The sequence below is a fragment of the Notothenia rossii genome, assembly GCF_949606895.1.
Source record: "Notothenia rossii genome assembly, chromosome: 1".
Lineage (NCBI taxonomy): Eukaryota > Metazoa > Chordata > Actinopteri > Perciformes > Nototheniidae > Notothenia > Notothenia rossii.
Window position 1 is genome coordinate 82,488,130 of NC_136912.1, and position 13,632 is coordinate 82,501,761.

Consider the following 13,632-nt stretch of genomic DNA (forward strand, 5'->3'; position numbering starts at 1 on the left):
TGGCCAGTCGAGATGACGAGAAATATACTGTTTATTGCATCACACTCATCAGCTTAAGTAAAACAAGACAGATAACAGGTTAGTATTTTATCTTTTTATTTCCCCTCAAATAAATGCACCAGATGTGTATCACATTAGTAATTGATAATGACATTTGTTTGTTTTTCTGTCAAAGCTGCATCTCATTCTCTTTTCTAGAAGACAGGACTTTCTGTGGGAATCCAAACATGGCACAGGTGCAGAAGGGTTTGGGGTTTGTTGGCCTTTGAGTCGGAAACTCTTCTCCCTCCTGTTGATTTGCTGTTGGTTCTCTCCACGGGCCATTTGCCTCTTCAAAATCCCACTGAAAAATACAGAACAGTCAAGATATTATGATGGAGAATTCAAGATGAAGCATTTTGATGTGTCATAGTTTACAATGCTTAGATAACACTCATCACACCTTAGTAGCTTATTAACCATCCCTGTAGCTATTCATTCATTCTGTTATGTCTTAGGACACAATAAAAAAATATTGTGTTGTAAAGACATCCATAAATGGATTGGTCGGTTTCTATTTGATTAGCTATCAGACTCTTTCCAAAGGTACAAGACACTAATGACAAAAACACAATATTCATATTTTTGTCATATCTTTGATCATAAAGGCAATCTCACAGCAAGTATTAAAGCAGGATAATATTCTAAATATGACTTATTGTGTTTTTTTTCCGATGGGACTTTTCTTTTTCTTTAAATTATGGCTATAATACCTTTGTCTGCTGCACCCGTCGACATCAGCACATTGATTTTCTTTTTCGCCTGCCCTCCTGTCTGATCCTCTAAACTGGGAGTATGTAGACCTTCATCTATTGTAGGTAATAAACAGACTATGGATAGTTACCTCAATCCACCCATATATCCAAACTATCCCTTTGGGGCCTCAACATTGGTATTTTTTTGGGTGACAGATTATGTCTCATAGTGGTTACAGTGTGCTCACACCATCTAAACTACATGCGAGCAGCGAATACAGTCCATTGAGCACTTCTTTGTCTTGCCTTATCATTTCTGGAGTACAGAAATACCTGTGGTTACATCAGACCCTGATCCTTATCCCATTTAATACTGGTTATTTGTAATGTCCGAGGTCCTTTTTTATGACTCATGTTGTGTAAGAGCATTAGTAAAATGTCAAGAATGCAAAATGTCTAGACTTGCTCACACACACGGTTAGATCCTGGCCAGCAGGCATCACACAGGAGACCATAAACATCTCCCAAAATAGCAGCGAGGGTAACACTGGCCCCCTATAGACAAGCAACTATTTTGCACTACTTCCTAGGCAGACAGGCCCAACCCAGTGCTGGTCTTTAATCAAATATCCTTTACAGGAGAACAATTGGGCCACAAAGCAAATCTCAAACAATTCTTACCCTCGCTTACACCCCCTCCCCTCACCTCCACCTCAGCGAAGAACTGGCGCTCAGCAGAAATGTGCAAGAAAACAAAGGGCACAATGGACAATTCACGCTGTTGGGTGCAGTGAACTCTGACTGCTCGCTGTATGCAAGAAACACACTGCAAAAGCTTGTGTGGTTTTATCATGATCCGTAATTATGGTGATTTCACGAGATGCAGACAACTTTTGTATTCATGTATTCTGTATACACATCTAAAATTGTTCCCTAGCACTATGATCTGTTTCTTTCTTTCCTCGGCTGGCTTTTTTACAGTTGGGTGACCTCTGCGTTTTATGTAGTGGAAAAGTTTGACAACCAAATATCAAGCGACAGTTTTCAAAGCGCAGGCTGGAACTCATCTGTATATTTTGTGTTGGAGATTACACATTAGACACTGTGGAAACCAACTTTCCATTAAATCACCAAGTAAACAGCTTCTGTTAATAATAACAACCAGCAAGTGGAAAACCTGCCAGAAAGGGAGAGGCCAATCTATGAATGTACCTGCTGTCTTTGTTTAGAAGAACCTCAGACTGGTGATGTGTTGATCAGAAAAGATTATCAGATAATATCAGGAGTTTACAGATGGTTTATTATAGCCTCGCAGACTAATGTGAGCTGCACCCAAAACATTGAATATTTAGAAGCTCCTGACATTTTCCGGGAAACAAACCTCCACCAACCATTGAGAGTTTAGATTAGATTAAGGTACAGAGGAGGAGTTTTCACACAGCCAGATACAGCTGTACACTCTACCACATACAACATAACCACATATTACATTTTGAAACTTTTGTTAAAGGCCTCTTACTTTTCTTACATGTACTAAGGGGCAGTCGCGTCATTTGCTTTTTCCTGTTTCATAAATGGAATCAAGATGCAATTGTTTGCGCCAACACCATTTGCCTTTGTTTCTGAATAAATTACATCCTCCATAGCTTGGTTTTCCACAGCAGAACAGTAAGGGAGTTTCTCTTGTGGCTCGAGTGCCTGAAAAAGAACAGCCAGTAATTTCACTCTCCCTGCAAACTCAAACTCAAAACAGTGGAGTTTGGAGCTGTCGTCTCAAACAAGTCTGTTTTTTGCAGTGTAGAAGATGTTTAATTCTGGGCAGAAATTGTACGCTGTAGAATAAAGACACTTTTTTCCACTTCTTCAAATCATCATTGAAATACATACTCTGCTTCTCACAAATATTCTCCTCATAGACTTTTACCCACAAACCCTCACACAAAAACGGGTGTCTCCAAAGAGTTTGACTCATCAATCCAACAAGAGCATGCTGACTGTTGTCTTCTTAAAAGAACCTCTGATGACTGTCTGGCTTACTTCCCTCAGGGTCACATGTGAAAGCAAAAAGCTTGATGTCCATTAACACAAACTCCTGACCTCTCCTGACAGTTACTTCTTATGACTAAGCGCTGGACGTTTAATTTGCTCAATATAACTTCTAAAATGAATGAGGCATTTCATCTATCTTATCTCAATGGGACAGCCCTTACATACTAAAAGTATATTACCTACAGACACTGGAGGTACAACCGTATTTTTTCCATCCTTTTAGTCGATCAATTATAATGTTTTGACTTTAACCTCTTTATGAACTTCCGTGCGGTGCTTTGCAGGGATACCCGTTACATAAGCCCATCTATAAAAAGGCAATACAATTACAGATTCATGAATAACAGTAGTTCACTCAAGGGGGATATTGCACAGCAGTCAAACACCATGTTGTATTCATTTATGCTGTCACGGTAGGCATGCAATACTAAATATTGCCGCCCCCCAGTGGCACATAATGATAATTACACTTAAAAACTTGGTCGGTCTGAGATTATAAAGGTTTTCAGTATCCACAATTGCTGAAATATTGCAGAAATAATATGTAAATAATATATGGAATAGTGAAAATTAGAGACTTTTCCCCAAGATTTTCCCTTTTGACAACAGGACATACCAAATTGAAGTCACTGTCGCACTGCTGGCTGAAATCAAATAATGGGTGAAATATCCGTTTCAGATAACTACAGGCTTAACATTTAATCCAAGGGGTTCAACTTTGCTTATGCAGTTGCTGGCTACTGTATTTTGCATTAAATGTAACGCATCTATTTTAGACCTGTGCTCTGACTGAATAGCTTAAAGTTTGTAAGAAGATGTCCTACTGCTCACCAACAGGGCTACACAGGGCTCCAACCCACCTCCAGGTCAGAGCTGACAGGGGAAGACTCACAGGATGTATCTGAGGAGTAGAAACGGTCACCTCCGATCACTCGCAGCGTCATGTTGAGAGGCAGGTCCTTCACCTCGGACAACGTCACTTTCTGAAGGCAGGTCTGCAAAACAAAAATAAATATATTCCAATGCAAGAATTGACCGGTGACGGAGGTGCAAAACAAAGTAAGTGAGCTTGCAATCTGTTCCACACCAGATTATTCGCTTACTTTTTCTACAGGATGAAGACTGACATCCATATAACCGCCCATCTCAGTCATCCTCTGGACAGGATTTGTCTTTGAAAAAAGTTGTAGACTATTATGCTCAAACTAGAAAACAGCACAGCACTGGCATTGATATTATAAAACTGACTCATGCACATCCACACAATTAATGAGTAGAATGAGTAGAAAACATCTTATTGTCATTGTTTATATAAAACAATCAGTTCAGAAGTCTTGTATTGTTGTTAAACATACTTTAGTCCTTGCTGAAGAATGAACTTGCTGTTTTCTTTGTCTCTTCATGACATCGTTATCCTCAGTCGGGATGCCTGATCCTCCTAAAAGGTTTTCTCTGTCTGGAGAAAAATGTACAAGCTGCCGTGTTGTTCCTCTCTTCCACCAGTGGATGACAAGAATCTGATGTTAGATTAAAGGTCAACAGATTCCAACTGGTTGAAAAACCAAAAACAATTCACATACATTCAAGCATTTCAAGACATCATTTATATATTACAAATAAATGAAGTGCATGTATTCCCCAGATATCTAACAGTGTGGGCAGTAATGTTGTTATTGGAGTCCTATTTAAAATGTGTTTTTCTTTAGTCATGGTGTCTATCACTGTTTTTGCTGAAAATATTATATGAGAAAGATCAGAACCTGGAAAAGCTGAATAAATATTGTGAATCCTACCAGAAACCTTTTGCAACGCTGTTCCCAATGACCTGGTTAAAACCTTTTCAGGAGTGTTACGCTGGAGTGTAGCCTTGAGCTAAACGGAACGTTTTTCCACATTTCTGCACAAACCTACCACTTCCAATTGCTTTAATAGTGTTATTTCATATTTCTCTTCCATTTTATATTGTTGATTATTAAGTGCTCCTTCACTTTTAAATAAAAGTTGTTTGTAGGTTTTCACATACAAGGAAAACAAATCAGACTGATTGTGAGCAAGTAGTATGTAATCACACTTTGATTTATGGAGGATACAAGAAGGTCCAGGGTGATGCAGCATATTGCTGACAGCAGCCACGGCATGACTCTTAAAATAAACCCAAACCGAGTGCTGTAGAGGAGTATGGCCGCAGCATACAGGGCACTAGCCAGGGAGCACAGGAGCCCAGAGAAGATGTGGGCACACGTCAACATCTCACCCCTGTACTAAAGGGAGAAGGTTTGAAAGAGATTTAATACTGGGACCAATTTTGTGAATGCAAGAGAAAGATGCTCTGACATCTTGTGTACTGTCACTTACTGTTCTACAGAGGGCAGGGAACCTGGAGGTACAGGCGATGACAGAAGACAGCAGGCCAAGTATGTAACCCAGGATTTCATTGTTGTCCTGATGGGACAGTTTTAGGTTGTTATTTTGTAAAAAGCAATACAAGGAAAGGATATTTAGATCTTTATAAGCTGTGGTGAAGAGCGTGAACATGAGTGTGAGTAAAAGGTTAATGGTCAAATGAATACACTAGCAAATATGTTCAGTACAGTCTTCTAGTCACTACAACTTTTAACATATTTGAGCAACACAGTTTCACTCCCTGATAGTCCAATAGCGACGCTTGGTCAGGGTCCTTTGGCGTGCAGTTTTGACGCGCCGAGTCTCCTTCAGCTTCATAAACGGACTCAAAGACCTTTCAACCGATTGCAATGTATTCCCATCGGCGGCAGTATTTGACGCTCAGGGAAGCACCGCATCGGTCCATGTCGGCGGCAGGTAAAGGCAATGTGAGCGTGCATTTCCATTGGATAACGGAGAATTTTACACCCGGAAGTAAGTATTCTCCTTACTGTCGATTGATTTTTCAGTGATATCTGCACTACTCATCAACTCAAAAACACCAGATTATCCTTGTTAATTACACAACATTGATTGGTTTAAAAATTACGTACAATGCTTTTGTATTTTTCCCCTTTGATTCGGAGAAACCAGCGCCGTATAGACTGATCTTCTATCTATACGGCGCTGGGAGAAACAAATATTTTTTCGGAGTTTAGGATTGCCGAAGACACTACACTACCCATAATCCTCAGCTATCGTTTAGGACTACACCATGTGCTTTGCTTGACAAACCCCGTGATTAGTCCTCAAGCTCTGTGATTGGCAGTGCGCGAAGTTTACGCCGAGCGTCAAACAGCACTTTGAAATGTGAATTTTAAACATCACTTTAAATGGAAGATCCCCATAGCCCCCACCCAAGGCCGGATTAACCAAAGGGCACACTGGGCACAGTGACAAGAGAAACAAAAAAAGATATTTTTACTTTTTGGGCACAACCTCACTCATCATACATTGTTTTAAATGAAACTCACTCTCCGTCGCAATTAATAACTCAGCTTTTCTATAGGAGTGTTTCCCCTACCATTGACTTGGCGGGGCGCTGCGCCCTGCCAACGGAGCCCCGCGCCCTGCCTGAAATTCAAGGTGTTTTTAATTTGTTTTTTTATTTAAAAAAATATATATATATATAGCACCAAATTTCAACTGAAGTAATCTATCTACGGTCACTTTTCACATTGAACATGTGCTCTTTTATTAAATAAACTAAACGCCATGTTATTTATCCAATGTGTTCATGTTTCAGTGTCCACTGCTTTGCGTATTCACATTCTCCCTCCGCTCTGTTTCTGAAGGGCGGGGCACACACACACACACACACACACACACACGAATGCACTCACGCTCACAATCAGAGACAAGAGCGGAGGAAAGGAGGAGAACAACAAAGTGTAAAAAAGTCAAACAAATCTGCTTTATTGCCCCGAGCTCTGCTGTCCGCCCGTTTGTGTCCCCCCCAAGTTTCAAATTCGTTTATTATAATTTTTTTAACCGCCAGCCGTTATCGTCACGGGAGAAGGACACACACATCCTGCCCAGGTGGACGCGCGCGAACGCGACAACGAACGTAGCGCGCGCATTCTAAAAATAGCTCACAGATGGAGCAGGTACCGCGGTTTTGAACTACAGTATTGAGATGGGAGTTGGTTTATTCAGTAAATTAGCTCAGGATAATTGGATGTTCTGTCTACACCTGTTGATGTGAGGCTAATGCAGGACTTGCTAGCTTGGTGCTACCGGCATTTAGCGGCAGTGACTCAACACATGGCCTCTAAAAATGTATTGTCAGCAATGTATGACAAGCAGACTGCTTGTTTAATGTTAGACTCACACCAATAGCTCAATATGATCATAACACGATTGCTTTCATATCAGAGATCAGATGAGGTGGAGCTGCCTCCAGCAATAGAGGATGAGGCAGAGAGAAGCAGCAACAGCAGCAGCAGCAGCAGCAGCAGCAGCAGCAGCAGCAGCAGCAGCACAGGGTTGCAGCAGGTATGTTATATGCTGTAGTCAGGTGGTTGAAATGTATCAATGAAAGGAAGAAGTGTAGGCTACATGATAAGAAGGGAATACAGTTTGAATAAAAGTAATACAACTTACTACTTTTTAATGTACAAATACTTTGTTACTGTACGATATCAATAACAATAATCCACAGCTCCTCTCTGCTCCAGAGGATAACAAAAATTTGGGCGCCCCGACATTTTTTTTCGAGCAGCACCCTGCCAAGGCAGTAAACCTAGGGGAAACACATTAATATATTTTCTAAACCATTTCTACTGTAGCTCTCACTGTGTATGTGATCAACTTCATTACTACGAGGCGGCGGTCTAAAGTCGAGTCACAACCCCAGCTTCACTCATGTCACATTGACATTGTGTCACGTGAGCTAAAAGGATGGTGCCTGTAGCAGCTGAACGCCCAGCAAGGCAGTGAAAAGAAAGAAAAAGGAAGAGAGAGTGGCAGCTGCATTAAAACATTTCCCAACAATAAATAGCTTTTTTTTTAAAACCTAAAAATGACGAATTAGGCCAGCAACCACAAGGAACAGTGACGGTCACAGAGCCTGAGGATGTTGTTGAGCTAGCGTGCAATGTTAGGATTTTTGATGAACTTGTCAGACTTTGCAAAGAAAAGGGCAAGGAAGAAACACTTCTAAGAAGGTAAGCACACACACACACACACACACACACACACACACACACACACACACACACACACACACACACACACACACACACACACACACACACACACACACACACACACACACACACACACACACACACACACACACACACACACACACACACACACACACACACACACACACACACACACACACACACACACACACACACACACACACACCTTTTGTAACTCTCTATGCCTGTGAGATTGTGACAAATAGAACTCCTCGTGTACTTGTACAGCCAGCCAAGTCGGGTGCTGCTCTGAGGTTTTGAGTGATATTACCTAGGTCTTCTTGAGCCATACACTGTCTTGAGATCTTATCCATTGTATCCTTGTCTTGTGATTTTTGACTGAGAGGGCAAAAGGCTAGACCTACTTTGGTTGAACTATGTAGCTGCGTCCCTGCTTTTGACAAATAGGTGTGCGATTGACATGCCAGATTAAATGAAAATGTAAAATATTGTTCATGTTGGGTAGGCGCATGGGCGTAATGTCCACTGGGGACAGGGGGCACATGTCCTCCCCACTTTTCAAAATCCCATTTGTGTCCCCCCCACTTTTTAAATGTGTTTATTATTTTTTTTTTACTCAAGCAGTCATCATCACGGAGGAGCGTCTGTGTGGCATGAACGCATCTTGTGAGAGAGAGATAGAAAGAGAAAGAGACAGAGAGAGAGAGACATAGAGAGTTAGGGCGGTTTTTGCTAGCTCGGAGCTAACGGAGATTAGTAGCTGTTTCAACAATAAGGAGAGGGAGAGCTCTTTCCTGTCGGACTTTGAGAGATAACGTCAGCTCAGGGAGGTAAGGGACTCTGAGTGATTAGGTTGTAAACTTTAGTCTAAGTTATCTCAGTGGGTCTCAAACGGTTTGGTCATCTATGTAAACAAATATTTCCATCTATGTAATATTAGTTTAATAGTATATAAAATAAGTTAAGAAATCCATCCAATGTGTACTATAGGTCAGTACAAATATAAAAATCACAGTTTGAAAGGGGAGTGATTAGTCAAATATGCATAAATAAAAAGAAAGAATGCAGACTAGGTAAGATAAAGATAGGAGAGAGGAGTTTATCAATTATGTGTTATTGGTTGTGAGAATATTCTAATGTTTTGTTGATTGTTTAAATACATACAGTTCTGTTTCATATGATTGTTGAGAACTGTATCCATACATCTCTTAATGTTGCCCTCAAAGTGCACCAGATTGATGCATTCAACTTCAATTTAAAGAAAAAAAATCTTCCCGGGGGTGCATGCCCCAGGACCCCCCTAAAGGATGTGAGGTCATCACAAATAAAACAGGTTCACATGGATAGGATACTAGAAAAGTGTGCACACTCATTATATACACTACACATTTGTCTTGGATTTGTTAACACTAAAGTCCCTAATACGGTTGCAAGAAAAAGTATATTGTGAACCCTTTGGAATTACCTGGATTTCTGCATAAGTTGGTCATAAAATGTGTTCTGATCTGCACGTTTGAAGTTTGCAAAAGAGCACCTGGATGTTCCACAGCACTACTGGCAAAATATTCTGTGGACAGATGAAACCAAAGTTGAGTTGTTTGGAAGGAACACACAACGCTATGTATGTGTGAAGAAAAAAAGGCACAGCACACCAACATCAAAACCTCATCCCAACTGTGAAGTATGGTGGAGGGAGCATCATGGTTTGGGGCTGCTTTGCTGCCTCAGGGCCTGGACAGATTGCCATCATCGACGGAAAAATGAATTCTCAAGTTTATCAAGACATTTTGCTGGAGAACTTAAGGCCATCTGTCCACCAATTGAGGCTCAACAGAAGATGGGTGATGCAACAGGACAACGACCCAAAGCACAGAAGTAAATCAACAACAGAATGGATTCAACAGAAGAAAATACGCCTTCTGGAGTGGCCCAGTCAGAGTCCTGACCTCAACCCAATTGAGATGCTGTGGCATGACCTCAAGAGAGCGATTCACACCAGACATCCCAAGAATATTGCTGAACTGAAACAGTTTTGTAAAGAGGAATGGTCCAAAATTCCTCCTGACCGTTGTGCAGGTCTGATATGCAACTATAGGAAACGTTTGGTTGAGGTTATTGCTGCCAAAGGAGGGTCAACCAGTTATTCAATCCAAGGGTTCACATACTTTTTCCACCCTGCACTGTGAATGTTTACATGGTGTGTTCAATAAAAACATATCATTGTTTGTGTGGTTTTAGCTTAAGCAGACTGTGTTTGTCTATTGTTGTGACTTAGATGAAGATCAGAACACATTTTATGACCAATTTATGCAGAAATCCAGGTAGTTCCAAAGGGTTCACACTTTTTCTTGCAACTGTATATTTGTAGAAAGGCAGAAAATGGAATTAAATTGAGAAAATGTTTCATTGCGGAGGACCCCCTGTTTTGTGTCCCCCCCGCTTCTCAAACCAAAGTTACACCCCTGGGTAGGCGTGTTGTTACGTGTTGGAACCTGGGTTGATGGGCTCAGTGCCCAGGGGCCCCTGGAGGTACTAATACGGCCTTGCCCCCACCCACTCGATCGGATCGGTCGATACTGATTCCGCAATCGGCCTCAAAATTGGCAATCAGAGCATCCCTAACAAAAATTGTGGAAGTACTGTCACTTACTTTTGCAGACACCAAAATACATGACGTTGACCCACAGTAATACTCACATTCATTATATGCTGAATACATAGATATTGTCTTTGCAATGGTACTAAATAAATACATTTAAAAATGTGTTTTATTTTTTAAAAATGCAATTTATTTAAAATGCCAAGTTCAAGGAACTAAATGCCTTGTCACTTATATCTTACATGGAAGTGGAGCCTATAGTTTTCATTTAAAGGTGGGGTAGGTAAGTTTGAGAAACCGGCTCGCGATACACTTTTTGTTATATTCCATGGAATGCTCTTAACATCCCGTTAGCAATGAATATCTTGTGCTTTGACAAGAAAATCCATAAAAAAATGTCATCTGTGGAAGCCGTAGTACTGTAAAAAGCACGACCAATCATTTTAGCCGGCCCGGCTAAAATGACTGGATGGCCTACCTGCCTGTCAGCCTTCCATCTGTGCACAAACTTATCTCGTGCCCTCATTGGTCATGTGCACGTTCGTGTGTGTAGGAGGGGCTCTGTAAGGAAGTGTCAGATTTCTTCCGGCTGTGAATTTTCAAATTCTAGCTCACTCAAGCTGGTTTCTCCAAAATTACCTACCCCACCTTTAAAATATGTATTTTTCAATAAATAAATCTCAGTAACATTTACATAACATTACATACATTAAATATAACACTGAAATGGTAAAAAAAACGCAAATTATTATTAATAATTTCAAATAAATGTCAGTCACCCAAAATTACGTCATTGGTGTTACTGCTACACAAAACGCTATTCTTTTTTAAATAATGTACTGTCTCTGAAGAGCTTCCTGTAACAAGAGGTCATTTGAGGCAGTGCAGTGGACTAAGACATAGGGTAAGTCAGATACTTCTTACTTTGTTTTTTAAAGATGTCATTTTATCTTCAAATTTTACGTGCAGCTTTTAAGCCTGTCATTAGTGTTACACATTTCATAGCCCTAGGGGTGAACATTTGAACGGGAAAATGTATTGCATTGAAGAGTTAAACTATTTTGATATTGACTGAAGCCATGTGGTCTGACACATGTTAAAATGGTGGTGTTTTCTCCAAATTGTCACTGGTGTTACCGTCACTGGTGTTACTCTTCTTCCTGGTAACACCAGTAACACCAGTGACATTCCTATATAAATAAGCTTTGTATAATGTATACAAACACTTTGAGCTCTACTTGTTGTGGATTTATCAAGTTAAGACGTTAGTTATTGCTATTCAACAGGTTTTATGTAAGAAGGAATGCATTTCAGCAGATTTGTATCACCCAGATTCCACCTTTTCTGTAGAATGACTCATTTGTATATGGAAATACACTAGTGCTGCAAAAATTGTTTATTGCGATTTGCAAAATCGTTAAAGTAATCTTCCATGCAAAAATTGAAGAAACTGCCACCTGCCCCCTAAATATCAGAGTTATGCTACCTTTGTCAGTTTAAATCATGATAAAGTAAATATATCTGAGTTTTGGACTGACAAAACAAGACATTTAATATTGCATCATATTTGAGAAACTGGGATGTTTCACAATGTAACAAACTATCACACAACAAATGATTGTTAGTTGTACTGTGCAATGGGTTGTACAATTACAACTAGCTGGTGGTGTGTTCTTACTTGGAAGGTGGCATGCAGCAGCTTCCTCCCGCTGAGATGCCCGTCTACAGGATGGTGTGAGTCCCTGGACTTCAGAAAACCACCAGCAACCACCATCAGTACACACACTGCCAGGAGGTGCTGCCTCCTCCGGCCCCTTATCATCCTCATCCTCTTTTCTGAGAAAGAACACAGACACAAGAGGAGATGTTTGCATTTGGACTCAGTTCTAACAGACAGTCTATTCATGTATTTGGTTATCTGTAGAGTTTCTCTGATAAGTCTCCTAACTGTTTTGCCTAAAAGGTGTGAGCCTGGGTATTAGTACTACCCTATGGTACTACCTTACTCCACTCTGTTTGAATGCTGAACAGTGTCTGGGAATGATAACGTTTGCATTATTGTTGAGATTAGGCATTTCTCTTAACGTACCTGCCTTTGAGTTCCAGCACAGAAGTACAGGTAAGCAGCAAGAAATAAAACCGATACCATCCATAGCAGCAGCAAAAGCACCCAAAACAATCTAAACAAGGGAGCAACACATTATTATTATTATTATTATTATCACCAGTGCATGGAAAATATCTTAAAATGTATGGTAACTTAAGTATTTTACCTGAATATGAAGCTGTCTGGACAGAATGGCGCCACTTGTGCTACACAGGTTACCGAGGAAGCTGTAGAGGAGAATGATGCTTTCTCCCGGATTTTTCCCGCGAAATGTGCACCTCTGATACACGAGCCTTAAAGAGTTAACACGGTTTTAATGGTAGTACATTTTAACATTAAAATAACTAGAACAAGTGCAATAATTACTTACAGAATGCATGATAGCAGTAGAAGCAGCGCAGATAGAGAGCTCAGGCCGATGGGGACGCAAAGTTTGTCAGCGCCATGAGAGAAACAGGTGGTGACTGCATCGACGAAAAATTCAACCAAATTGAAGAAAACAAAGTTTGGATTTCCTCCTGTCTGACCGTCTAAGGTCAATATACGCGGTTCCATATTGATTGCAAATAGGTTTACATCTTCTGTTACTAGAAAACAACTAATCCTTGCCGCACCTGTGCAGCCATGCAGCCGCCTGACGCAGTGACCTGTTTATTTTGGGGAGGAGTTCACCTGGCTTATAGACACCTTACAGAATACTGGAGGTTGTGGAAAAGTACCTACAGAAGTATCACTTTAGGAAGACCAATCAAACAAAGCTTGAGTTTGTCATTTAGTTGGAGATCATGTCATTATTATATGATGTGATCCTAGTTCTTCCTTTTAACATTAGCTTATGTTTGAAGGGTCATGGCCTGTTTGTTGATATTAAATGAGCATGTCAACATCAATATGCTAATGTGGGTGCTAAATTAAAAACATCATAACCTCTCAATAAAACATTCAAATAAACTCTAGATGTTTCAGGTTTGTTAGCTTTTTATTTTCCAACAATCAATTCAACACATTTTTAAATGTCATGAGTTTAGGTCA

General features: G+C 40.4%; 1 protein-coding gene across 4 annotated transcripts; it reads right to left on the reverse strand.

The window, feature by feature from the left end:
• Positions 1-79: 79 nt before the first annotated feature.
• Positions 80-13,275, reverse strand: tmem44 (transmembrane protein 44). Of its 4 annotated transcripts, XM_079686646.1 has the most exons (11): positions 12,971-13,274; positions 12,767-12,893; positions 12,583-12,673; positions 12,172-12,329; positions 5,139-5,225; positions 4,874-5,044; positions 4,139-4,300; positions 3,887-3,955; positions 3,615-3,778; positions 3,400-3,427; positions 220-343 (listed from the first exon to the last, which is right to left on the reverse strand). In XM_079686646.1, exons 1-9 carry the CDS (start codon positions 13,153-13,155, stop codon positions 3,623-3,625), a joined length of 1,206 nt encoding a protein of 401 aa, XP_079542772.1. In that variant the 5' UTR covers positions 13,156-13,274; the 3' UTR covers positions 220-343; positions 3,400-3,427; positions 3,615-3,622. The 4 variants fall into 4 exon arrangements, with proteins under 4 accessions (XP_079542770.1, XP_079542773.1, XP_079542771.1 ...); XM_079686644.1 differs by lacking the exon at positions 3,400-3,427 and having other exon boundaries at positions 80-343; positions 3,644-3,778; positions 12,971-13,275; XM_079686647.1 differs by lacking the exon at positions 3,400-3,427 and having other exon boundaries at positions 201-343; positions 3,676-3,778.
• Positions 13,276-13,632: the final 357 nt, after the last annotated feature.

Coding starts and splice junctions, on each gene's coding strand:
- tmem44 (XM_079686644.1), bottom strand. CDS start 13,155: ATGGAACCGCGTATATTGACCTTAGACGGTCAGACAGGAGGAAATCCA. Junction 5,226..12,171: donor TGCTGCATGCCACCTTCCAA/GTAAGAACACAC, acceptor CTGTCCCATCAG/GACAACAATGAAATCCTGGG. Junction 3,779..3,886: donor GTCTTCATCCTGTAGAAAAA/GTAAGCGAATAA, acceptor TTTGTTTTGCAG/ACCTGCCTTCAGAAAGTGAC.